The 27654-nt window shown below is 35.8% G+C and overlaps 3 protein-coding genes across 4 annotated transcripts; 2 read left to right on the top strand and 1 right to left on the bottom strand.

Annotated features, from left to right (window-relative positions):
- The first annotated feature begins 288 nt into the window (after nucleotides 1-288).
- Nucleotides 289-6664, top strand: LOC149734399 (uncharacterized). 2 transcript variants are annotated; one of them, XM_089880898.1, is made up of 8 exons: nucleotides 289-550; nucleotides 964-1156; nucleotides 1711-1888; nucleotides 2306-2399; nucleotides 2769-2904; nucleotides 3290-3548; nucleotides 3985-4080; nucleotides 4652-6664. In XM_089880898.1, the coding sequence occupies exons 1-8, from the start codon at nucleotides 446-448 to the stop codon at nucleotides 5799-5801; spliced, it is 2211 nt and encodes a 736-aa protein (XP_089737024.1). In that variant the 5' UTR covers nucleotides 289-445; the 3' UTR covers nucleotides 5802-6664. The 2 variants fall into 2 exon arrangements, with proteins under 2 accessions (XP_089737024.1, XP_089737025.1); XM_089880899.1 differs by lacking the exons at nucleotides 289-550; nucleotides 964-1156 and adding an exon at nucleotides 1276-1302 and having other exon boundaries at nucleotides 1710-1888.
- Nucleotides 4875-12082, bottom strand: LOC149734398 (glucokinase regulatory protein-like). Its single transcript, XM_089880900.1, has 16 exons — nucleotides 11826-12082; nucleotides 11450-11587; nucleotides 11233-11294; nucleotides 11105-11171; nucleotides 10622-10770; nucleotides 10115-10155; nucleotides 9996-10060; nucleotides 9562-9725; nucleotides 9305-9462; nucleotides 9003-9079; nucleotides 8627-8762; nucleotides 8209-8303; nucleotides 7954-8130; nucleotides 7460-7534; nucleotides 7269-7403; nucleotides 4875-6848 (listed from the first exon to the last, which is right to left on the bottom strand). Exons 1-16 carry the CDS (start codon nucleotides 11958-11960, stop codon nucleotides 6732-6734), a joined length of 1791 nt encoding a protein of 596 aa, XP_089737026.1. The 5' UTR covers nucleotides 11961-12082; the 3' UTR covers nucleotides 4875-6731.
- A 341-nt stretch (nucleotides 12083-12423) lies between these two features.
- Nucleotides 12424-26080, top strand: LOC149734397 (cilium assembly protein DZIP1L-like). Its single transcript, XM_089880896.1, has 20 exons — nucleotides 12424-12581; nucleotides 14749-14903; nucleotides 15435-15551; nucleotides 17665-17859; nucleotides 18306-18405; nucleotides 18823-18923; nucleotides 19382-19543; nucleotides 20148-20297; nucleotides 20544-20663; nucleotides 21008-21082; nucleotides 21480-21513; nucleotides 21713-21843; nucleotides 22415-22568; nucleotides 22797-22848; nucleotides 22955-23122; nucleotides 23299-23429; nucleotides 23945-24054; nucleotides 24231-24297; nucleotides 24462-24551; nucleotides 25217-26080. Exons 1-20 carry the CDS (start codon nucleotides 12536-12538, stop codon nucleotides 25282-25284), a joined length of 2226 nt encoding a protein of 741 aa, XP_089737022.1. The 5' UTR covers nucleotides 12424-12535; the 3' UTR covers nucleotides 25285-26080.
- The last annotated feature ends 1574 nt before the right edge of the window (nucleotides 26081-27654 follow it).

The raw sequence follows: 27654 nt of genomic DNA, 5'->3' as shown, positions 1-27654 counted from the left end.
TCATGGTTGACCTGGTTTGCCGACAAGTCAGCTGAGTTCAAAGAAAACAAAACTTCTAAATCGAATAGATTTTGGTTTTGCAATATTTTGCAGCTAAATTAAGGTACAATTCGAGTATTTTCGAATATTTTGTTCAATTGATTAGTTTAGCAGTTTACTTTTTATATAGTATAGGCAAGAACTAGACGATTAAATACAGAAAATAGCGTGTTATAAAATATATTTTTTGATAAATAATTTCGCGTTTTTCGTTATTAGTTCAGTATTATAGCTTATTTTTATGTTAACCCAATGTATTGAATTTATAATATATGCAGATTTAAGTAGACATATGCAATCAGAATGATATAAGAGCCGAAATTAGTCTCATTTTTTCATTTTCTTGTTTTTAAAACAAGTAATGGCGGATACGGCCCTGTTACAATAGTTAGACAGGTCATACAAAATGGACAAATACAAAATCCTTGGAAAAATTGGCAATGGTAGCTTTGGAACGGTCTATAAAGCATCTAAGAAGGGAAAGAAATCAGAAGCTTTGGCAATTAAGCAAGTAAGTAATAAATGTGTTCACTGTTGGCTCATATCTCATGTAAAAAGTACAGAATGAAGTTAGAATACATGGTTGGTAAAATAGAAATTTCTGTTGACATTTTTATATTTCATGTTATTAAACAAAAACTTACCCCAAAATTTTAACCAAAAGTTTTTTTGTTACATTTTTCGCTTTTGTTGTTAGGAGTCTGCAATAAAATGTTTATTTATTCTTCACATATAAAATGTTATTTTCAACATTTTTGGCTATTGTTAAAGCTATATTATTCAACGTTTTAAGATCCTCCTGAATTCTTGCTTAATTACAGATGGAGCATTGAAATAAAATTAATGTTTTTATATAAAGGAACAAAGGATGAACAGTAGATAAAGTAACATTAAGCTTTGATTATTCATTCATTATTCTCCCAGGTTCGATGCAATGCTCCCGAAAACGTGGAACTTGCTCTTCAGGAATTCTGGACTCTTTCCTCCCTCCAGCATCATCCCAACATCATCCGATTCGAGGAGTGCGTCCAGCAACATCCAGGTGGAATGAAGACACTCAAACATGGAGATACAAACTCCAATAATTATCTTTCGCTGGTGGAAATGTCAATCAAAGGTGAGTTTTATTAACACAGGCGTCGGGCCATGGGTCAGTAGTTAGAAACTTACATTGTAAGCAAAGGATACCAGGTTTAATGCTTGGTACTGAAGAGTGTCCTTGGGCTAAATAATTATCTTTCTTTGGTGGAAATGTCAATCAAATTTTGCGGTGTTACCAAGTGTATAGACGGCATAGGCCAATGTAACTTAATTTACATTGGGATAGTGGGTATACTTGAAATGTGGTGCCGTGGTTCAGTGGTTAGGCACTTGCATCATCACTGCAGGATACCTGGTTCCATGTTCAACACTGTTACTGTAAGGGGTATTTGTCCTTAAGACACTTAGCAGACATTGCTTTAACCCAGTGGCCACTAATAACTCCTCAAGTGTTGTGGTAGTTAGCCAACCCCGACATAAATCTCAGGTCCCATAGCATGCCTGTGTATTCTACGTCCATGGGGTCCTACAACAAGGTACGCTACGGAACCCAGGATTTAGTCGAAGTTTTCCCATTACCCCATGTTACCTTACTTTCATACACTTATTAAAACAACTTTTTTCCCACAGGCAAATGTGACAGCAAGCATAGAAGTGCTAACCTATGGTTTGTGATGGAGTATTGCGATGGTGGAGATATGAACGATTATCTTCTATCACGACTTCCTCTCGCTTCATTAAACTCATCCTTCATGATACAACTCGCTGACGGCATCTCGTTTCTACATCGTAGTAATGTGGTTCATAGGTATGTATGGGTGTGGGGTTGTAAGGGTATTTATGAATATACTGAGTTATGGTTAGAATATTAGGAATGGGTAAGTCACTTAAGTTTCCAGTTTCCAAAGTCATGTCTGCTTATCCTCACACTATAATAGCTTCAGCAACTCGACTGTGGGCATGGAAGTGGCAACCATGGATAAGTCGCTTAAGTTTCCACCCACGAGGATGTAAATGACCAAACCAACCAAAAGTCATGTCTGCTTATCCACACACTGCAATAGCTTCAGCAACTCGACTGTGGGCATGGAAGTGGCAACCATGGATAAGTCGCTTAAGTTTCCACCCACAAGGATGTAAATGACCAAACCAACCAAAAGTCATGTCTGCTTATCCACACACTGCAATGGCTTCAGCAACTTGACTGTGAATATTATTCCCACAGAGATTTAAAACCGGAGAATATCCTCGTAAGAAAAACTTCCAAAGACGACAATTCAATCCCGTTGTTAAAGATTGCTGACTTTGGTTTATCTAAGGTAAGCTTCAATATCTATGTTGAAAATACAGTTCGAAGTGCTAATGCTACTGTCGTATACTAGTAGTGATAAATATAACCGAAAGATACCGTGTTCAGTGCTCGATACTGATGGGTGTTTTTGTGCAAGACATTGCTTCAACCCAGTGTTCACTAATGGTTTGTATCACGTTGTTGGGAAACATTTGTTTAATTTATAGTTTAAGTTGCAAAGCTTTATATTTATACACCATTGTGGATTGTGATTATATCTTGTAAACTCTTCCTCAAAGGCACATATCTTCATATGTTTTAAAAAGCAGGTACACACACCAAGTTAAAACACTAAGCTATCTTTTGATTTTTGTTATTTTATTCCTATGATCTCTAGGTTTGCACCACCAAAGATACCAGCGACACCAATGTAAACCATCAATGGTTTTCAAGTGCTTGTGGGTCTGACTTCTTCATGGCACCCGAGGTATTTGAAGGAAGGTACACGGCGAAGGCTGATGTGTTTGCATTGGGTAAGTGGTTTATATGGCAGTGATTTAGTATGTGGTGTTACTTAATGCCAGCTTTGAACCTGGTATACTCATGTAATGCTACATAACCGCATATGCAGATTGCCGACATAATGTCTTAAAATTGTGGCCCATTTTATTAGAGCCCTCTAAAAAATCAGATTTTAACTGTTTTTGGGGGGTGGTTGGCCAACTTGGACTAAATGTAGGGACCTGTAGGCCTATAGATTAGAATCATTAGCACACCCATTCACAGGAGTAGTCTTCTATTTAACCCACTTATTAAATGTAGGGCCTCACTAATTTAATAGAGTATATTATTACATACATCTAAACATGGCATTGCAATACCTCACCCATATAAATCCCACCCACATCCTTTACACAGGTGTCATCTTCTGGTCGATAATGGATCGCATAACCTTTATTGACGCCAGCACCAAGAAAGTTCTCCTTGGAACTTACGTACGCCGTGACACAGAGGTTCTACCACTAGGTGAGGTGCTACTCGACGACCCGAAGCTCAACATCGCTCGTTTATTGGAAGGAACGTCTCGTCGGAAACCTGTTGGGTTTGTTCGTGGAATGAACAAGGAAAAAAAGATGTTGTCTTCTACTTGCGTGGACGGAGATAAAGATAGACTAAGGTTGGGCAGTGATGAATATTTGGATGAATGTAATTTATTTATATTCACTTGGTGGGGAAAACTATAGTCGTTATAACACAAGTGTTCTGTTTCAATCCCAAGAAAACGTTTGAATGGTAACCTATTTAACTTGGCTTGGGTAATGAAGTTCATTATTACACGGGTGTTCTGTTTCATACACCTCATGCCAGCTTACGAGTTACCACATATGTTACTTTGATCCAACAAGGTTGCTAATTATTTAGTATTCTGATATTTATTCCTGTACCAAAATTTTAATTTTCTTTACATTCCTGTAAAATACATCTAACTTATTAGCTCCTAATGTTTACTGATTACTGATTAGGACAGTGCATAAAATTTCCGGGCCCATCCTGCCACCCCTGGTTTGTTGCCTATGTATGTAATGTAACCATTATCGTATGTTTATACACAGGGAAGTTGTTTGTATGATGGTGGATGCAAGTGGTGATGTGAGACCAACTGCTGAGGAGTTACTTACCATGCTACAAGATGTATTAGTTAACCCTATGTAAGTATATGGGATTCTGTGTTGCTGGTTTATTATTAACCACACACATTGGCCGGCTGTTGCTATATACTTTTTACTGAACAGAAAAAAATATTATTTAGATGTAGTGTAACAGTAAGAGACTCGTGCAGATGTTTCACTTGGTTCATCATCAGTGTAAAGAGAGCTGGGTAGTCCACACTTGTGTACAACTTTATAAACACTGCCAGTTCAGCTCTCGTTTTACACTGATGATGTAAGAGACTCGTGCAGATGTTTCACTTGGTTCATCATCAGTGTAAAGAGAGCTGGGTAGTCCACACTTGTGTACAGCTTTATAAACACTGCCAGTTCAGCTCTCGTTTTACACTGATGATGTAAGAGACGCATGCAGATGTTTCACTTGGTTCATCATCAGTGTAAAATTGGGACTAAAACAACATAAAGTTTTACTTATACCTAGATACTGATAGCTAAGATCAAATTATTAAAACTACAAAGAGAAGAGCATCAACACAAAACGTTAGTTGTTAAAACAAGCTGTGAATAAAAACCAGACACTGTCTTTATCTTAAAGACTTTGATATTTCAGGTTGCCAAATGCTGAAGCTAAAAACAAAGAAAATGGAAAAAAAATAACAAAACAAGGAAACAAGAAGAAGAAAGATGAGAATAAAAAAGTAGAAGAGAAATCACCTGGTTGCCAAAACACTCGTACTTTACGAAGAAGTTTGCGCAGAAAGAAAACTCTTCGCACGTGGAATGAAATACCTTTGTTACCTCCTAGAACACGTAAGAATTCTGCCTGTGATGTCATAAAGAAAAACGAAAAAACGCCGGATACCGTTACCACTGTGAATGACGTTGATTGTGATAAACAATCAACCATTGTGACGCGTAGCAGGTCAAAGGTCAAGGGTCACGACCCTTTCCAATTTGCTGTGAAGAAAAGGTGGCTTGTGTACGATAAACCTAACCATGGTGATGAAAAGAGCAAAGCACCGGATAATAAAGAAACAAGCGAAGATAATAAAGAAACAAGCAATGAACAATCAAGTTCGAGAGGGAGAAATTCTCTAAAACCTTCTCGGACAAAATTATCGCTAAAAGACCAAATAAAAAATGCTGCCAAAGTATCTTTAATAAGTCCTGAACCGACGACGCACACCGGGCTTCGGCGTAGTGGGCGCACAATCCGAAAACCGGCCAAACTTCGACTCAAGCTTAACTCCCCAACTAAAGAAGACGAGAGGCCAGATGGTAGTTCCCCTAATGTGATCTTGGATGTTGGTGTTCAGACGAGAAGTAAAGTGAAGTACAGGAGGAAGGGAAAGATACAGAAGGCTCAGATTCCATCCCCGGATGTGGATCTTCCAATCCTCATCACTCCCCAAAAGAAGACGGCTATTTGCGCCAACCAGTGTGGAAATAACGCAAAGCGTGCTCTCACGACACCTAGTGCTAAAGAAATGCCGGCTAAACGACAGAAATTAACCCCGCAACCCCAACTTGGGGCATCGGGTAACTTTATTCCTTATTTACCCCAGCACCCCCTATTCCCTACCTACTACCTGCCTGGGGAATACCCCTATTTACCCCAGGGTTTCATTGCCCCTGGTTTACTACACCAAGGGAGTTCCCCTTACCCCCTACGAAACGGGGTGATGCCCCATAACCCCGCTTACCCCTTCCAACAAGGCCCCATCCCAATATCTATCCCTAATATAGCAGCCCGACCCTAATTGTTGCTTATAACTGTGTTACCATTCAGTGTGTGTTGCAAGTTTTGTTGCTACTAAGTGCGTTACCACTAAATGTATCCCAAGAGGGGTCTAAATATTTAATATGTTGCATATAAAGTCGCTTATATCTTAAAAATTGCTCTGTATTTTCTGTTTTTGGGTTCTTTAATGAAATTTATGCATTTTTTTGCTATGACAAAGCCTTTTGTGTTCTTTCTCAAAAAGTAGTTTCTTTTTTTAATTCTTGTTTACACTACAATGTGTTTGAAACCATATTAAAACTACTTTAGTGATATTTCTTTGTTTCTTTTTAAGCTAAAACTGTAAACGAACAATGAAATGTCATTTTTAGTAACTTTTTCTTTAAAATTATCTCATGCTTTGTATAAGTTGCTAAATAATTGCTATAATTAAAAATTAAATCTAAAATTTTGCTCAATTTACAAAAAACACATTCTTTTTCGAATCACATTGTAGTGTATACCAATGATTTGCTGCTATTGGTCAAACACGACATGCATTAATACAATGGTTCTTAAACTTATAAGTCTCATAGCACAACGTACCCATTTTTCCAATTTCACACAATATATACCAAAACTTTTCGTAAATTATAATTAAGTAATAATAGTTTCACAACACCCTATTACCCCATGGTACATGGTAGTTTGGAAAGCCATTTGGCAATACAGCATCAATCATCACACAGAGCAAAATATTCATATATGATTGCCAATTACTAATGGAGTTGTTTTTCATTGTTTGAGAAACTCTACATTAAATAACATTGCTTACAAAGCATTACTGTTATAAACCGTCCATGGCACAAATTAAATGTCTTGAAATAAAAAATTCTCGTTAAACTTGTGATTTTATAAGATCTTTATGTGCAGGGAATATTGCGTAGGTGTTTATTGCATTGTTGTTTCATTATGACGTCACAACTGATGACAAAGCATCCCGAATCACGTGATACTTGGAAAGAAGCTGACGCGCTTGTGTGACGTCACATTTCGTTGTTGCCATGACGATAGCGGTGGGAACAACCTACGTCATAATAGAATAATCAGGTAACTATATAACGTCTTTGAACATTCTAGCCTGTTTGGGTACTACAGCGTAACACGCTATGGGAACTAAGATTTGTGCCGGAGTTTATGAATGAATTATGAAATAAATGTAACTATTATGAATGAATGAAACTTGCTGTATCTTCGTATGGCGGGGCAACGATAGTCGTTATAACACGGGTGTTCTGTTTCATACACCTCATGCCAGCTTACGAGTTACCACGTATGTAACTTTGTGAGTGATTGGTTTCTTGTATAACTGACAATTAAGGATATGCCATAAAGCTAGAACACACACGCCCATAATGTTAGCAGCGTCCAGCCTCGGACTCATATCCTCTTGGCTAGAGACGATCTGTTGTGCCACGGCAGCACTTAAACAATATGTCGTTAATACCTTATCTTTCGGCGTTGCTCGTAAAATATGATCCTGAATCGATCTATGCATGACGTCATCAACATTAATTACGTCATAGATGGATTTCAACAAATACGTCATAGCTTCCTGTTCCGCTACACTCGGGCAAAACCTCTAGAATTAAATACCGTGATAACTTATGACGTAACAAAATTTTATGACGTATGAACCTGTATGATACCGATTGAACGATGGAATAGTTTCTGATTGCTCACTTTTAAATCGACCATGTAGTTACGGAACACCTGAATGAATAAAAGTATAGGTAAATGCCTGAATAAATAGAAGTAACTTATTTATCCTTGCATGGCAGAGCAACAACAGTCGTTATGACACGGGTGTTATATTTCATACACCTCGTGCCTGCTTACTAGTTATTTTAGAGTCGTGCGGACCATCTTACCCCAAAAATAGACCATCTTACCCCAGCCTACATAGACCATTTTACTACGCCTAATAGATATATAGTGCGATGGGGGAAGATAGGACACCTTTTCTTTTATTTTCTCGTCCCATTTGGTTGCAAACAAAGAAAAGGAAAAGAATTATAAAATCACATTCTCACGACTTTTATATACTGTTGTCAATTGTTTAAAATACGATCAGGATATTTGGATATTATGTGCTAAAGGTATCCCATCTTCCCCCACCCAACTATACTTACTTTTCCAATAAGAACATGGGCTCCTGTAGACACCGCATTGAAAATCCACTTGCTGCAAATTTCGATCAAATTCTTACTCAGTAATTCTATACCGCTAGGCGTCAATGCGGAGCTAACCGAGTTTTTTACTTCGTTTAAATCAATAGAAATTACAAACAATTTCGTGACGTATTCTGGCTGTAATAACAAAGAATAAATGCATAAACACATGATTTAACCATTTGTATATAACTAAGTGTTAAAGCATAAGCTTACCATATTTTTCTCGCGTTTTCCTTGTTCCGTGTCTATTACGACGACATAAACGTTTGATTGTGATGCCGCTACAAGCTTCAACTGCGTTCCTAAATCTGTGGATTCAAAATTATAAGAGCAATTACCGTTAGGTGGCCTTAATGATTGGTTAAATTATTGTATGGCTGATAGTTTGGAAAACACATTTGTGACCACTGGGTTGGAGCAGTTGATGTTGAGTGTCTTGGTCAAGGACACATACGCCCACAATGGTAGCAGCGTAGTGCCTTGAACCCTCTGAGTTCCAGACAGGCGCGTTACCACTATGCCTCGGCGCCGGACATGGTAGCAGCGGCGAGTCGCGAATACATAACCTATGGACTGGAAGCAGGCGCGCTAACCAGCGTCACGACGGCCAATAATTTTAATTTTTTTTTACCTTTTTCAACTTGAATTTCGTTCAAAACCGGATCGTCCCAGCTTTTCGCTACAACGAGTATCGTGTCGTTGTGTTCCAGGTCACGTAACTTAAGTAACTTGCTTAAATCGTCACACCCGATTTGATAATTCTTTCCCTGCATATAAAAAATGGCAGTTTTAACTTGTTTATGTGATAAATTTTAATAGTTTAAAAATAGCAGCCGTACTTTTAAGCAATAAGTTAGTTAGGTTTGATTTCTAGTGCGATATAAAAAATGTGTTTTTTTTATTCTGTCTTTTTCTTGTTTTTTTTGTATTGTGCTTTTTGTCAACCGCGATATAAATGAAAAACTTCAATTATTTTAATTTTCGAACCGCTAGACGGCGCTGCTCACCAAGCTTCCAATATCGCCTTCTGCGTTGTTGAACTCTCTGTAACCTCCAACTATAAAGCCTCTGACGTCATCAAGACCTGTCAGTCAAAAATAATGAGGTGGAATATGCAACTTAACTTCTGAACTGTTTTATATTAAAATATGGCATATATACGCCGATAATGGTAGTAGCGTCGAACCTTGAACCCATAACCTCTGGGCTAGAGACAGGGTAGTATTTAATGTGCCAAGTTTTCTGATAAATCTCGCCCACTACGTCACACACGTGACGTACTTCGTTGCACAACCCTATTATGACGTACTTGCCCCATAAGTTGGTATACACTCAGTAGAATCAACTATCCCAAGCACACCGCTTCCTCCGGAACTGACGTAATAAACGCTACTGTTTGACTTTAAACTCTGAGTCGCTGACGTCATTAAAGTGGTCACGATGGTCGTAGATGACTCATAGAATAATCTGAAATGTAATTTATTATCAAAGAGTGATATTTGGGTAAAAACGTTAGAACTGATGGAATAGATTTTATTTAAGCTAAACTAAAAGAACACTACTCGCCTGCAAGTGTTTTGGTAACTTTTCAAAAGGTTTTTGCATTCGAGTTGTGACGTCATATCTGATGACGTCAAGACACCGTTTAACGCATGAGTGAAAATAGTTTGTAATATCACCATGGTGATTGAACCTCCTTTCATTCGAGAACTGCCTGTGATCGCCTCACCCTGTTTGTGACGTAATAATAGTGATGATGACATCATATAAGGAGTGTATAAAGCGCTACGGACGCGATGTTGTGAAGTAACATAAATCCGAAAATTAGTTTGTTATTCTGTTTAAATACGATAGCGAAAATCAAATTATTTAAAACTACGAAAAAAAGGGATTAGCAACAAAACGACAGTCGTTTAAACACGCTATACTATAGTAAAATCTGCTTGATTAAAAGGGTATAGCTGTTAAACCCAACAAAAGTTATCGTTTTAGGTACTTACCCCTAACACTGGGTTAATCAGGAACCCTTTTCGCTGTGACGTCAATCTTTCTAATCTCGTCACCACTGGAACAAAAAGGGGGTGACGTCATTATTATTAATATGACGTCATATACTTACCATCGTAGAAGGTTTTATCCCAATCGTAAATCGGATTCTTTCTGTGAGTAAATTTATTTTATGAATGATGAAACGCGATAAGGAAATATAGTTTAGTAGGGTGGGGGAAGATGGGACACCTTTCCAATCTATTTTCTTTTCCAATTTGGTAGTAAACAAACATTTAACGATTTTTTATAAAACTGTATCCTCACGGCTCCCATAGACCGTTGTTAATTGTTTAAAACACGATCAGGATTTTTAGTTATTATGTGTCAAAGGTGTCTTCCCCCACCTTACTATATGTTATGCGCCAACCGGTATCCATTTTACCCCATAGTACTATACGTGTGAAACAGAACACCCGTGTTATAATGACTGTCTTTAATTGCCCCGCCACGCGAGGATAAATAAGTTAACATTTATGCATTCGTAAGCAGGCACGAGGTGTATGAAACAGAACGCCCGTGTTATAACGACTGTCATTGTACCGCCACACGAGTATGAATAAGTTACATTCATTTATACCTGGCAAGATGTACTGGGTTAAAACCTATAATCACTGGTACGAATTTGTCCAAATTATCCATACAGTAATCTAGCTGTCCAGCCACGTAAGGCGCCGATAATCCACATGTGATGCCGATGTATAGGACCTTGACGTCATCAATGGTGCTCTGTGACGTAATTTTAATTGGTTGGTTGTGTAATTTTGCATAAGTATATAATTTGCCATGACCCAGTGGTTAGTCTAGCGGTCTAGCCCAAAGGTTTCAGATTCGACGCTCGCCTTTGCCAAATCAGTTCTTAGGGAAGAAATTTAACAGCAATTGCTCCAATCCAGTGGTCACTTATGAGATGTCCAAATTATCAGCAATACTTTAAAAAGGTTTAACGGCGTTTACACTACAGCGTATAAGATTGCCTCTATGTATAAAGAAATCAACATCTAAACCCAGTGTTATTCAGCTAAAGTCAGTTTAAGTTTACCTAGATTTTAAGAAAACATACTTTTATCAAATCGTTAACTCCGGCTTTTCTATTATCTTCCGGTGCTTCTTGTGACGTGAACAATGCCCTGTGTTATATGGTATTACATCACAATATGAACTATGATGTAACACCCATCTTTAACTTACTTATCTCCCCCAGCAATCGTGTATCGGAATTTTTCACCAGGAACAATTTTATTGAGAGACCTCTAAAAAAAATTAGATTTTTATATAAAAGCAGGGCAAAACTGTTGGCTGATACCATTGTGGGCGAAAATTCAATCGTTATAAAGCAAGCGTCAATTACAAATGACGTATAAATATGACGTCAATTCTCTTGTCAGGAAAATCCCCCTTTACATACGGCTGTTAAGAATGCGACGCGACCAGAAGTTCCACAACCGCTGATAACGATCGCGTTCGGTGTCTGTGACGTCATAATATCGGCAGCAATGTTCGCGACTTTCGATATCGCTTCAATCACGTCATCATGGAACAAAGTCTGGAAAAAATATTGTTGTTGGACGAAATAAAGTGCCACAAATATTTTAATCGTGTTTTAAACAATTAACAACGGTCTATAAAGTTGTCAGGATACGGTTTTATAATTCTTTGAATCTTCTTTGATACTATCAAATGGGACGAGGAAATAGAGTGAAAGATGTCCCATCTTTCCCCACCCTTTTATATTTTGACTACTATAGTAACGCCACCAACTAATGAGCTATGATGATCATTACCTTCACATCTCCATATCCTTTAGGTTCGTACATCTCGAAGTCGCATTGTTTCAATTTCTCGAATATCCCCGCTACGTCACAAACGTCGATATCATCTGTTATTTTGTTCGCTGCTTCTGTGTACGTCGTTTCCATTGTGACGTCACTGATGCTTATATTGCCGAATAAAGGCCAATTTACACCTCCACAACTATGCTGATCACTTGCAACATGAATTTGTTAACCGGCTAAATAAATCTGCTTAAAACAAATATTTATTGAGGTATTTGATAAAGATAACATCGCGAATGCTACTCTGTGACGTAGAAACCATTGAAGCGTGATATAAAAAAAGAAAAAATGCTCTCTTGAATCAAAATTTATGCTCGTATTTTAGAATTTAGAGACAGTATTTACTGCACTACCACTTTTTACGTTAAAAAGTTGTGTTTTTAATTAAATACTCTCATTTTTGTATTTTAATTGAACTTACAATTTGTGATAATAGAAATATGATATAATAGAAACCAACCAAGCGTAACTTTTCAAACGGATCAAAATTTAGGGGAAGCACCGAATTGGATGTTTGAAAAATATTTAGATTTACGTAGTTACCGTTTTTAAAGTTTTTTTGTCTTTATTTGCAGAACTACTCAAGAATTTGGATAATGTTTTAGTGGTGTATATATAACAAGAGCTTTTTAACAATTAGTTTATAAAAAAATCGCAAAATGGCGGGACAAACCATGTATTCGTCACCGTCTCGTTATTCACAAGGTAAACTTGATCTTGATATGAACATTTACTTGAGTTTTGTTTTTTTCCAGTGTACGTAATATTGTGTTTGTGAATGTTGTTACAAAACTCCTTTACAATATCACATATAACCAGTGGCGCAACCAGCGCGTTCAAAAGGGGGCTGTCATAGTTACGTCCAGTCAACGTTTATCTATGACACAATAAAACACTCCCTTTATTGGTTGTGCACACTAATATATATCCCATTTTACGCGGTAAATTAAAAACACTACATTATTAAAAAGACGTATCTAAATTAGTATAAACTGTTGAAACATTGGTGCAAGTTTTACGCATGTCCATCGTGAATAATCTAACGATTATTTACATCAGAATAAACCTTTGAAAAACCATTACGATTGTTACGTCACAAACGAGATTATTGGTAAACAATCGTGTTTTATTTGCTCCCATACGATCTGTAGTTTTTGTATAATTTCTGTTTCTGATGATTAGTTTAAATCAGTGCTTCCCAAACTATGGTACGCGAAGGCCTCCCAGGTGGTACGCGAGCACCTTATTAAGTTCAAACCAAACGATCACAAATGATCTTTTAGTGATTGTCGTAAGCATTATTTTAATCCACATAAATTACGTACAGCGTGACATTTCATGCTATATTCCCTACACCGGTGTTCCTAACTTTTTAAACTTGGGCGTTGCTTTATGCGTGTACAAAGTATTTTTGCAAGCCTATCTTTACTTATGCGCATTCGTGAAAAGGCAAATATCCAACCTGTTTTTAAGCACATGCATGTTAAATAATCAAGGGGACAATTGCTATTATGACGCAGATATTCAACGTGTGAATTGCTATTATGTCGTAATCAATTACCAGGTCAAACAATCGTTATTATGGTGCAATGAATCCACGTGTGAATCCCTACTATTTCGTAATAATTATGCTGCTTGGCTGAGGAAAACATCGTAAATATACAGCAGCGCTACTTCTGGAACATATTTAGGTTGTTTATTCCACCCTGTTACCCTGTTTAATTGGCAAATTACAATTATTTTACACGCAGCTTTGAGAAAGGCAGTGCCAAGTTTGTGTTACAAATACCCGCGGAAAAATAGGTGTGCCCGCGGTACGGTTTCTAATTTCACTATTTAAAATGAGTTGTTCACGAGGTTCTAGTAGTTTAGTGTGTAGGTGGTACGAGAACGCTGCATGAACCAAAAATATGTATACGCGAGTAGATAAAGTTGGAAACCACCGGTTTAAATGCAGATAAACCGCGATTATGTGAATTTTAATTGGTGCAAATATAAAAGCAAGTAGCGACGCTATCAGTAAATTGGAGCCAACAGAAATCGTAATATGATATTACAAAGTCCCGGCCGAGCTTGAACAGAGTCGTTCGTTGTCACCGCTAGAGAACCAGAGTTTCATTACGTCACTTGTCACGAGAATAAATTCACAACGATTGCTTCGTTTGTTAGGTGTAGAATGTATGCTACCGCATGCGTCTTCCTTTATTTCCTACGCCGGCGCAGAGCGTAAAAATATGACGCTCATACACGATGTTTCGATGTCGTAGTTGGTTGGGCAGTGGGCACATTATGAAACGTCATAATTAATAGTTACGTTGCAATAGACCAAGTGACGTAACAATTGAACGAAAAATTGTTCCAATTCCAAGCGAACGAATCTAATATTGAATGCAACGCGTGTGTGTGCGTCTTAGCACTTTCTGGCTGCGTGCGTGTCTGCGGAAAAGGGGGCTGTCATGACAGCAAAACAGCCCCCCTGGTTGCGCCCCTGCATATAACCTAAGTACTTTTATTTTTGCAAAAAATATTTCCGTACAATCAAAATTTAATAATTCTCGTAACATCGTAGGGAAAACAATCTATTTAAAACTGAAAAAATGTTAGTAGTTAGAGATTTGTTTTTGTGTTATTTCTTACCTCTTTGTGGTTTAAATTATTATGACCTTTGTTAACAATCAGAAAAATACTTAAGAATTCCAGTGAAGAATCCTTCATTACTTACCAATCCCTAACCCTAAATCTGGCCTAAATCCCAGGTCCTTGACAAGGACCTCACCCATAAAGAGTAAAAAAATTCCTAACCTCCATAACACCTAACTACTCTCACCAAACATGCTTTTACTTTATCCCAATAACCTTCTCCCCCTTCAAGGTATTGACCATAGTTACGAGATGGAGGAACAAAACTTCCAAAACCCGATTCCTGCTTTTCATTTCCGGAAGCGCTTTGGCGACATCAACTGGCGGAAGATAAGTTCGATCGACGTTGACCGAGTTGCAAGGGAACTTGATTTTGTTACTTTGCAAGTGAGGAGGGGTTTGTGGGAAGTGGAACTATCACTCTATCAGTGATATTAAAAATGAAAAAAAATTTAAAAAATCTGTTCTGAACAATAATTATATGTCTTATGACTACTTACAAATCACTGGATAACTCATAAATAGCCACGAGGTGTATGAAACAGAACACCCGTGTTATAACGGCTATCGTTGCCTGCCATGCGAGGATAAATAAGTTACATACATGGTAACTCGTAAGGGAGCCTGAAGTGTATAAAACAGAACACCTGTGTTATAACGGCTGTCATTGCCCGCCATGCGAGGATAAATAAGTTACATACGTGGTAACTTGTAAGCGAGCCTGAAGTGTATGAAACACCCATGTTATAATGACTGTTGTTGCCTGGCCATTTGATGATAGTTACATTTATGTAAGTTTCTAAAAAGTAAAGATAAATGAAAAAAAAACTAAAGGGACATTCAGACCCCATATTGTTTGTATTTATGTAGATTATAAAAACTTTGAATATTAAAAAAATTTAAACTATTAATTTCCAGGAAAACATATCAACGGTTACCTTCTGCAATGTTGACGCTGTGTCTGACTTGGATCCTTTGTTCGTGAAGCTTTTCAAACTTGCCCAATATACCATTGAGTATCTACTGCATTCACAGGTTTGTGTATTACACTGGGATAAACTTAAAATGATAAAAAACAATGATATTTTATTCTAGTTTTAATACATAAGCTGTTTGCAAAGTTTTTAATATTTTATAGGTTACCAACTTTATCCCACAGGATTCTCCTATTTAATTATTTCACATTGGTAAGACCTGAGGTATGGCAAGGCACCTTAGATTTAGGCCTCAATTTGCTCCTAAGGTTACCCCAGTATCACCTGTGTTATATTTATCATTACCCCTATAACATAACCCACCAGTTGACCTGAGCTATGGGTCAGAATAGATCACTCTTGATCTTTGTGCTGGTCTAATGGCCAGGCAAGGCAGAGGGATTTTAGTTTAGGCCAGAGTTTCCCTACTTCCCCAACACCCATAATAACTTGCAATATAAATTACTCCACTGAAACCGGGAATATTTACAATCAGTCATAAACAAAGCACCAGTTTAGGGTTTAATAGGGATGTGCCGAAGTTGTAAAAGCTCGGGTTCGCCGAGCGCCGAGCTTCAACGAAAAGCTCGGCACGAGCCCAAGCACCTATGACGTCATCAAGGAGAAAGGCGTACGAGAACGCGTTCATATTCAGTCGAAAAGCGTCGCTAATTTAAATATTACAGAGCACGTGGTTTGCGGTTAAAAAGACGTCTCGTTTCGTAATTTCCAATAAAAATTATTTAATTAAAAAGTATTTATAACTTTTGCAGCCAGTGGTGCAACTAGCGCGTTCAAAAGGGGTCTGTCATACAGATAAAAAACAACGTTATCTCTAAAGCGAAATAAACGCTTTAGATATTGGTTTTGCACACTAATCTTTTTATTCTACTTTATGCGGTAAATTAGGACCAATATTACATTATTTATACTTAATTAGAAACGTCTTTTCAATAAATGAAACATTGGTGTAAGTTTTACGCATGTCCATCGTGGATAATGTAACGATTATTTATGCCAGAATAACTTTAATAAACCATTACGATTGTTACATTACAAACGAGATTGTTATAAAACAATCGTGTTTTATTCGCTTCCATACGATCTGTAGTTTGTGTATAATTTTTGTTTCTGATGATTAGTTTAAATGCAGGTAAATCGCGATTAGGTAAATTTTAATTGATACAAATATAAGAGCGAAGAGCGACGATATCAGTAAATTGGAACCAACAGAGATTGCAATATGATATTACATAGTATCGTCCCGGTCGAGCTTGGACAGAGGCCAAAAAACATCGTTTGATGGCACCGCACGAGAACCGGAGTTTCATTACGTCATTATTCACGAGAATAAGTTCACAACGATTGCTTCGTTTGTTAGGTGTAGAATGTATGCTACCGCATGCGTCTTCCTTTATATCCTACGCCGGCGCAGAGCGTAAAAATGTGACGCTCATACACGAGGTTTCGAACTTGTGGTTGGTTGGAAGTGGGAACATTCTTCCCGATTGTTATATTATGAAACGTCAGAATTTATAGTTATGTTGTTATAGGACAAGTGACGTAACAATTAAATGAAACATGTTCCAATTCCCAGCGAAAGAAAGTAATATTGAATGCAACGCCTGTTTTAGCACTTTCTGTCTGGGTGCGTGTTTGCGGAAATGGGTCTGTCATTACAACAAAACAGCCCCCATGGTTGCAGCAGTTTATTTATTTCATTATAAAAAAGTTTAAGAGTTATTAGCTTTTTATTTAAAATCAGATACAGGAACATTGCGCGCTCGTGTAATTTGACACCGGCTGTAATTCCATACGGGCAATTTCACTAACGTTGCGATTCGTTACTTGCGAAAGAGCAAATTCACAACGAACGAAAAATAAAAAAGGAAGCTACGCTGACTGTTTTCGTTATCTTCTCTTAGTAGCTTCACTTTTTTTCATTTTCAGTATTTTTCGCTCTCGCGTGCAACATTATAGCAATAGCATATGAGGCTCGGCGCTCGGCCCAGATTTCAGCCGAGCGCCGAGCGTCAAAAAAGGAGACGCTCGGGCACGAGCTTTTGAGTTCGGGCTCGGCTCGGCACATCCCTAGGGTTTAAGTCCAAATACACCACCAAACAAAAGTACATCACCTAACACCTAATCAGAATTCCATCTTATATTACTTCCAGGAATATCTACAATCTGTTGTGAACGACATGGAAACCCAAGCATCAAACACAGCTGCTGACAAAGTTGGAGTTGAACAACAACTTGCAACAGCCAATGCTGAAATAGCAAAGTTAAAACAAGAAAACAAGAAGCGACGTAAAATGATTGAGCAACAACAACTTGTAATAGAGGCTGGTGCTTCTAGTTATTATAAGGTGAGAAAATCTTTTAATCTAATTATTGTAAGGATTTATAACTCATATAATATATATATATATGTGGTTATTTTTAATTGTGGATGTGTTTTCAACTTGTATAGAATTGTATAATAGTTATAAGTGAGACAGTTTTTATAAGGTGAACTAATCTTTGTAAGAGTTTATAGCTTGTATATAGATAAGTGTTATTTGTGGCTATGTTTTCTATTTGTATGTAATGTTATAATAAACCTAAAAAGCTTAAATATTCTTTTATCAGTGTCGACACTTTTTAATCCATTGTTCGAAATATGGTATTTGATTAGGATGTTAAAACTGCCAATTGTTAATAGTTGCACTTTCAAATTATACAGTCAGAATTACATTTTACTTTGTTACTTTATTGTTTAATATTTCCTTTTTTTCCCAATTGTTTTATTTCTAATATATTTTTATCTCATTAGTGCCCACATTGCGACAAAGCTTTCATGAATGCGAGTTTCCTTCAAGGTCACATTCAACGGAGACACCCGGGCTCTGTTAGTTACATTGGAGATGTTATTGGTATGTTTGTCCTTTGTTGTGTGCATGTTCTGTATTTGTGTGTCCTCAGCCCTGTGGTTACTACTGGGTTGTATCTGCTTATCCACACACTGCTAAACAGCTTAATTGTGGCCATGAGATACAAGAAACTACTATACACAATGTGTACAAAATCATGTCTGCTTATCCATTATCTACCATAGCTTAAACAGCTCAAACGTGGGCATGAGCTGAAGGAAACTATACAATATACACTTTGTCAAATTCCTAATCCAACAGTATACACCATAAATTATCCCACACACTGCAATGGCTTAAAGGTCTTGAATGTTGGTATGAGCTGAAGGAAACTACACAATATGCATTTTCATTACACACCAAATCCAACAATATACACCAACAACCGCCACAACACCTCTATTACCTAAAAACTTCCAGAACATTCCCAACGTGAACAATCAAAGTTATCGAACAACCTTAAACAACTGGAAGCAGATTTACAAAAAGAACGAGAGAACTTTGACAGCAAGCTTAGAGAGGTGATTAGTTATTATTTTGGAAACTTTCTTTTCCCATGGTAGAAAAAAAAAAATTTTTTTTCTGAAAAAAAAAATTTTTTTTTCTGGGGGTTTCTGTTTTTGTGGCTAAGCGTATTGTAAGCTCTTGTATGAATTGGCTTATTTAGATTTTGATGGTAATTTCTTGTTGGTTTTTTTTTTCTGTAATGGGAATTTTGATGGTGAAAAGTTATCACTGTTTTGATTTCTAGGTAATTTTTATGTTGATCTTGTTGGTTTTTATTGATTTTTTATTAAGCTTAGTTAATTTGTTTGATGTTCTTTTATTTTCTGTTGTATTTTTGTTGAAGTTAATATATTTGACATTTGGTCTCTTTATATCTTAGATTGACAGTCAAAGAGTCAATATACTTGATTGGCAGATGAAAATTCTGATTCCCAGTTAAATTTGATTGACAGTGGTTATATTTGATTGACAGGCGGAGACAGAGAAGACACGTTGGGCGGAACAGTCGCGGAGGGACATGGATCGTTGGAAAGAAGAGGAAGAGCAAAAGTGGAAAGAGGAACTCACCAAGATGAAGGAGACTTTCATACAAGATATTGAGGGACTTAAGAAGAAGGAAGAAGGTTATAGAAAGGTTGGTTGTGGTTATTGTTATGTCTGAACTGTTATCGCGAAAATGTTGACGTGCCCAAAACCCAACAAAGTTCAGACGTAACAGTTATATGAAGGATTAGTTAAACTAATGTATGCATGCCTGATGGGCAGCTAGGTTGGCTTTGTATGTATGGCTGGTCAAAAAATTGGTTGTGTTTGATTGAATAGTAATATATTATCCCAACAACCCGGGTTCTACAACCTATTGCTGGCCAAGGGACAGGGGCATCATTTTTGATGTTTTGCTGAAATTTAGTTATTGGGGTCAAGTGTTAGCAGTTGTGTAATTCTCAGTGCTTTCTAATGGTTGTTTTTAAAGTTTTTTACACCAATAACAACACTTTACTGCCACGCACTATTTTGTAACGGACAAAAACCAAGTCCAACTAATGGTTTCTGTTTAATAAACTGAAAAAATGTAACGAACACATTATCTAACCCCCCAGACAAATGACAACCTCCAAACGACTACAGATGTCCAGGCTTCTATTGGCCAAATTATGGCCTAAATCTTGCCTGCCACAGTGAAGGAGCCATAGGACTAATATAATAAATATATTGCACACTCGTTTTCTTCCCCCCAGACAATCGACAACCTACAAACGACCATGGATGTCCGGCAATCCAACCTTGGTGACCTTGTGGATGAGGTAGAAGGTGAGAAGGTTCGGATGAAAGAATACGAGGAGAGGATGGAAACATTGGAGGGAATTAACCAGGATAAAACAAGACAGGTGGGTGGATAGAGTTGGAAAAGTCAGTTTTGTTTTTTTTTATTTTTTTTTGACATTTTGACATGTTGTAATTTTTTGATTATTGTTTGCATATTTTCGATTATTTTTTCAATATTTTGCTGGTATTTTAATTTTTTATCCGTGTTTTTCTAGAAAAAAACTTTTTTTTACAAATTTGTTTCAAATACAATAAAATGTACAGTATGCCAACCACACTAATGGTCCCACCTCCATGTTTGGTCCCAGATTGAAGCTTTGTCCTCTGCGATGAAGAAACTTCGTAAAGAACAATCGTTGTCACTTTCCAGCCACCAAGAGGAGCTAAAGAGAGAGCAGGAACGACAAATGAGAATTCTTAAACAACAAGTTTGTTAAAATTGATAAAATAATTGTTAATTAATATCTGGTAATGAGCCAACTGTGGTCTAAATCCCAAGTTCCATGGCATGCCCCACTATAGGACCTCACCCATATAGAATAGAATGTGCATATACAATGTTGGGGTAATGGGCCAACTCTGGTCCAACTCCCAAGTCCCCTGGTGTTCCATGCCAGGTCTTATGACACGCCATGCTGTAGGACCTCACCCATATACAATAGAAATGGGTATCAGGTAGATGGCCCACTCTGGTCCTGTGTCATTCTGTTGGACCTTATTTATTTGCTATAGAGTGGCACAAAATTTTACAAATGGTTTATTGTTTTAACAGGTAAAGAAAAGTGGTTCGGACGACAGAGTTGCAAAACTACAAGAACAAATCAAGAAGCTAAGTGCAAGGAAGCAGGTTTGCGTGGTGTTTGTTATTCATAGTAGTTTATATTGTGTGCATATTCGTTGATAAATATGTGTTGTAACTTGATGGGTAGCAAGCTGTTTTGATACAATTTCTACACAAAGTTGCTTAAGTGTGAGGTTGTTGTTGCCCCATTACGTAAACATAAATAGGTTACATACGTGGTAACTCATAAGCTGGTACAAGGTGTATGAAACAGAACACCGTGTTATAACGACTGTCGTTTCCCCGCACGCGATGATAAATAAGTTAAATTTGTGGTAACTTGTAAGCCGGCACGAGGTGTATGAAACAAAACACCAGGTTATAAGACTGTCGTTGCCAGAAGTCAGTTGTTAAAACTATTTCCGATATTTTTATAATTTCTGTTCATTCAAAACATTTTTAGGAACCGAAGCCAAAAGTGAGCTATGCCATAGAAGGTGAGAGTGAAGAAAGATTAAGATTACTTTTTGTTCATGGTTTAAAGTTTGTTGTTCAAGATTTTTAAATTTTTGTATCATTTTTGTGCTTTTTAAAGTTTTTGAAATTTAAACTTTTCTTGAAAAAAATACTTTTATTTACAATTTTTTTTATTATTTTCTTTTTGATAAATCTTTAATCCACCATTTCTACATACAGATGATGAAGAAGAGGAGATGGTTGGAGAGATGCCGGACAGGGAGGAGAGGATCAAAGAAGCTTCGGATCAAATACGACCCGTGCTTATAAACTTGTTGGACGAAAGAGTTGCTAAGTGTGGTGTAGACCCTGTGAGTTGTGATGTCATAGTAGGGTGTGATGTCATAGTACGGTATTGTGTCATAACAAGGTGTGATGCCATAATATATTGTGATGTCATAACATGTTTTACACAATTTTCTGTCAGACATAGAAACCTCTGGAACTGGTGCAAAAAAATATATTACAGTAAAAAATCGAGTCCAACCAGTTGTATTGTACAAATATAAAACATATATTTCCTAAATGGCATTGTCAGTCTCTTATTTAAATAGAATTTGATTCCCGTACAAACACTACAACATAACAATATTTTTACATTGTAATTATGCAAGGTTTTTTTATACGTTAACCCTACATCCATACAATATATTGCAATACAATATCCGAAGTTTTAAAACTCATACCAATAAAATACATTAACTCATACCAACATAATATCCCCACCCACAGACAGCATCAGGGCTCACAAGTAAAACACTCACCAACAAACGGATAGTTAAATTAAATACTGCATAACATTGAAAACAATACATTAATTAATTCTACACAGGCAACACAATACAAACTATTAACTTTTATTAATACAACAATCCCCCACAGACAGCAGCAGGCCTCACAAGTAAAACACTCACCAACAAACTAATGGTTTTGAAAACCGAGCGCCAACAGCAAGCCAAGGATATACCAGCGTACTACCAAATAAGGGAAGAAGCGAGAAGAAGGTTGGGATTAGCTGTGCAGAAGAGAACACCAGGTATTGTGATGTCATAACTGTTGTTAGTGTTTCATATTTGTTGCTTGTGATGTCATGTTTTTTTGTTTCCGATATCATTTTTTTATAAAGAGTTTGCGTCTTCAATGTTGAACTTAATGTAAAATCATTTTAAAGCCTAAAGTTATTTTCAAACTAGTTTTTGAATAAAATGTAAAAATGTAAATTATAATTCTTCATGTTGCATAATTCTATATTATTTCTATGTAGGTCGCAAAAGCTTCCCGAAATCACACAAATCGTCAACTTTGCCCAGGAAAAAGTAAGAATTACTTTTTGTATTTGTTTTTAATACCTCGAAAAAAAAAATATCGACAAACACCAATGTTTTTACTCTTTCATTCTCAGTCAATCAAATATTTCTTCAGATTGAAACCGGTGGAAAAAGAAGTCATTCATAAATCGACGTCTCAACCCGACCTTACCCCCTCCGGTGGTTTAAAACGAGCAAAACCTGTCCATAGAGATCATATAGAATCAACCCCCGTCGCCCCCACTCGATCCCCAAGAAGGAAGGAAGAAACGAAGCCTGTTACGTGAGTAGTTTATAATTTAGGAGAATTTTTTGGTTGATTTTTAACTGTATGCTGTAACGTTTTAAAATTTTCATATTTTAAAAAAATTGGTAAAATTGTTAAAAATTTGTAAATTTTATAATTTAGTATTTAGTTAAAAAAATCATTTTTTAAATCTAGAAATTTACATATTCCAGGTCACCTTGGGACAGCGAAGATGACGAAAGCGAAATTACCCCCATAGCACCTCCTAGTGGCCGTAAAGACGAGGGGGATTGGGACGATGTTGAAGATTTGCTTTCAACCGACGAGAATAATTATCATAAAGGTTGGAAAATTCTTTTTGTTTTTAAGTAATTGTATTTGACATTTTTGTCGCATAACTGCCTTAGGTAAGACACTTTTGGTGTTATTTACCAAAAAAACATGAACCACAAAATACACCAGTTGCCTCTCCCCACGAAAATATTATTCATTACACACAGTAACATAAACTTATTCAGTTATATAAAAAAGTCCAAGTAAAAACCCCAATCTCTAAAACTTCCCACCAGCCTATTATGTAATGTACCAGAGGATTCTTCACTAGTGCTTGAAAAAGACATCACCGTTGACTAATACACCAAAGCTATTTGTAAACGTGCATTTATAACTAAGATATACTGAAATATATATGGTAGGTGCCATTCAATAATTGAAAATTATGTTTTTTTAATTTTTTTTTTAATTTATTAAATTTTTTGTAAAAAGTTTGTTTCGCAAAATGCATTTTTTTTCGTATAATATTTATTTAGCTTCTTTGTCAAATATTAATTCAATAATCAAACTTTTTGTTTGTGACAGAACAATCAAATGTTCAACGTCTCGGTTCAACAATCCAGAAACAATTATTCGCTCGTGGTCGCCCTCCTGTGGGAGCTGTGGATGTTGCTCCGACACAAACCAAGATCGAGGTCATAGAAATAACATTATATAAACATAAAGATTGTATAATAAAAATGAGGGTTATATTTAAAAAATTCTGAAATTTTTTTTTGTTGTGTTTTTAGGTAAAATGGAAATCTTTTTTGTAAACAAGGATATACTATACAAAAAAATATTTTATGTCTCATAGAAATAATATAAACAGGATTTCGACGATGACGATTCCTTCCAAGTTTCCTCGCTTGAAGATGAACCAACCAAACCTACACCTGGTATGTTATTTCTATGTTTATGTATATACTGTTTCTATTTTGATTTTTATGTAGTATGTGTATATTATTTCTATTTCATATTCATTAATATCACATATTTATATTACATGCTATTATTGTCACAATACGTTTAATTACATCACAATCATATTGTTACATCACAGTTGCGCGACCCAAGAAAACACCTGCACCACGACACAGCGTCACTTCTAATTCATCGAATACCTTTGGAACAAGTGTTTGGGGTTCTGGAGGTGTGTGTTTAGGGGATTTACCCATGTTGTATAGGTATACCCCACTAAAGACCTCACCCTTATGGAATAGAAAGTGTCTATAAACTGCCCCAGTGGGGTCTAGATGGTAGCACCCTGGGTGTTGGGGTAATATTCCTATATCCCAGGTCTCAGCTGTGCTTCACTGGAGACCTCACCTTTATAGAACAGAATCTCTATTATTGAGTGTCTATAAACTGCCTCAGTGGGGTCACTGAAGACATCACCCTCATACAATAGAATTTCTATTATTGAGTGTCTATAAACTGCCTCAGTGGGGTCTAGATGGTAACACCCTGGGTGTTGGGGTAATAGCCCTGGAGTTTTAACCTGGGTGTTGGGGTAATAGACCTACATCCCAGGTCTCAGGTGTGCCTCACTGAATACCTCACCCTTATAGAATAAAATCTCTATTATTGAGTGTCTATAAACTGCCTCAGTGGGGTCTAAATGGTAGCACCCTGGGTGTTGGGGTAATGGACCTGGAATTTTTGCTATACCTTAATCTTGTTTCATAGGAATGTGTGTCTAACTATCTCCGCCTCCCCTGCATTTTAAACAGTTATAACCCTCGGTTTTGTTGGGGTACTAAACTGACAACCAAGGTCTCAGATGCAACCAATAATAACCTTTCACCTTGTCGCTAGGCAACAAAGCATCAGATGACCCAGATTTTGACGAATCAGATTTGGACCTTGATGAATTAATGACTTGATAAGAAATTATGGTAATCTGTGAATTTTAAACAATTTGGTAAAAGCTGATGTGTTTTTTAAATTAGTAAAAGCAGACATTTGATTTTAGTTCATGGTGCAAATTTTGAGCCTATTCTGTAATGTTTTAATTTTAACATTCTTAAATTTCAAAAAATCTGTAAAAACGTTTGAAAATATTCTACTTTCACAGTTTAGTAGTGATTACGTTTGTTTTGCAACATCCATTCATAAAGTACTTCGTTATAAAATACTAAACTTTGCATAAGATTTATATAAAGAAAATACTTTTTCTATAAAAAAAATATTTTTTTTTTTAAATTTTTGTAAACAGCAAAATGTTATTTGTAATTTTTGTTAAAATTTTCCGTCACTAGGTTATAGTAAAGAGCTACAAATTTCATATATTTTAAGTTACGGTGCTAGCGTTATGGTTTATGCAAATATTTTGTGTTGGCTACATAAACAAGTGAACTGTGGTAACATTTCATATATTGAGATGGGGAAAGATGGGACACTTTTTCATTCTATTTTCTCGTCCCACTTGAATAGTAAACAAAGAACATTCAAAGAATTATAAAACCGTATCCTCACGACTCCCATAGACTGTTGTTAATTGTTCAAAATGCGATTAGCATATTTAGTTATTATGTGCTAAAGGTGTCCCATCTTCCCTCACCCTACTATATATAGTATCTCATAATATTCAAATATCTCGTTAATAATTAGTTACTATTTAGTTAACAACCGGTTAAAATAAATTACCGTTTTATAATAAATATTTTTGTGGAAATTAAAGTGTTCTAGATTTGAGATTGGCGTTTGTTTACGATAATACTGATTATGAGGTCACATATCGTGGTTGTGACATCATGGTTTGTTGGATTGTTTGTTTTTAAACAGATTATGACATCACAATCTTTATCAGAATGAAACTATCTATGATATCATAAACAGACTTAATTATTGAAGGATTTTAAATTTATTTAATAACAAATATCTATTGTTTATAAAACAATGAGATTATTTTGTCATAATTTTGAACGGTTTTATTTCATTTTATGGTATTTTTATAGGAATTTTGTGAATATGCAAATTGTGCATAGGTAAAAACGTTAAGTTATTTTTTAATTGCAAAGTGGAATTCATATTTTAAAGTGTTTGTCTGGTTCGTGAACAATATTACGATCAAAACATGGGTGTAACTCATACAAGGTACAGCTTGAAATAATTAGTTGTGGAGTCTAGGCAGTTTCATCGCTTTTAATTTAAATATATTCACTTCTGTACTTGAGCCAAAGTACTTTGTAAGACCAGTTATTCCTAGTGTTTACCGTGCAACTTAAATTTAAAATCGCGTTGGTTCCCACACGACTTTTGTTTTTTTAACTCGAAATTTTTGCGGAAAATAGATAAGTTGTAATTTATGTCGTACAAACTTTCATTTTAAATTTAAGTGACGTTTTTGACATTAATCGGAAAAGTCGGATAATTATAGCTCATCGCAGCTGGCAGACAAAATTACTCTAAAATATTTGTTTCAATTTTGTCTTATTGAACCCATTTGAACTAGTATATGATGCTTTTGTTGTCAATATTGCAAAAACATTTAAAATGCGTTTGTAAATTAAAATTTTGCAGCTGGTAGACCAAAATTTCTCAGAAATATTTAAACTCATTTCGAATTGTATTTAATTTGTTTGTGAATATTACGTTTGAAGTTAAATAATGTATGCTGCCAAAAATTTAAAAATAAGTAAAAATACGTTTTTTAATTTATAGAAATTACATTGTAAAACATGCTTCTGTTAAGTGCTTATATTTAGTTTTCAACTTAACAATTTCTGTTGATTTTGATAAAAACCAAAAACATTTATTAAGATTATGAAAACAGATGGCTGTAACTTTATAAATTTATTGTCTCTATATTTTGTTGATATATTTATATTATTTTGGGATAATAAAACAAAATGTAGTGGTATTTTGTATTATTAACTTTAACAAATAAATAGTAAAACAAAATGTCTATGAATTTTTTATGGCATATATGTTTTATTGATATATTTAGTTTACATCATAACCCTCATAATGAAATCAAAATTTAGTTGTTGCTAATTGTTTTTTATTGTCTATATATTATATTGGGATAATAAAACAAGAAGTAGTGATTAAGTTTTATTGCATATTATTTTATTATCTATACATTTTGTAACTGTGTTGATATATTTATATTATTTTGGGATAAAAAAACAACAAAATTTAGTATTTTGAAATATTAACTTTAACAAATAAATAGTAAAACAAAAAGTCTATAAATTTTAAATTTTTGTTGCATATTGTTTTTGATTGCCTATATATTATGTTGATATATT

The sequence above is a fragment of the Ciona robusta genome, chromosome 7, assembly GCF_009617815.1.
Source record: "Ciona robusta chromosome 7, ASM961781v2".
NCBI classification, from domain to species: Eukaryota; Metazoa; Chordata; class Ascidiacea; order Phlebobranchia; family Cionidae; genus Ciona; species Ciona robusta.
The sequence above is the reverse complement of the archived record's forward strand: the minus strand, read 5'-3'. Positions and strand labels throughout refer to the sequence as shown.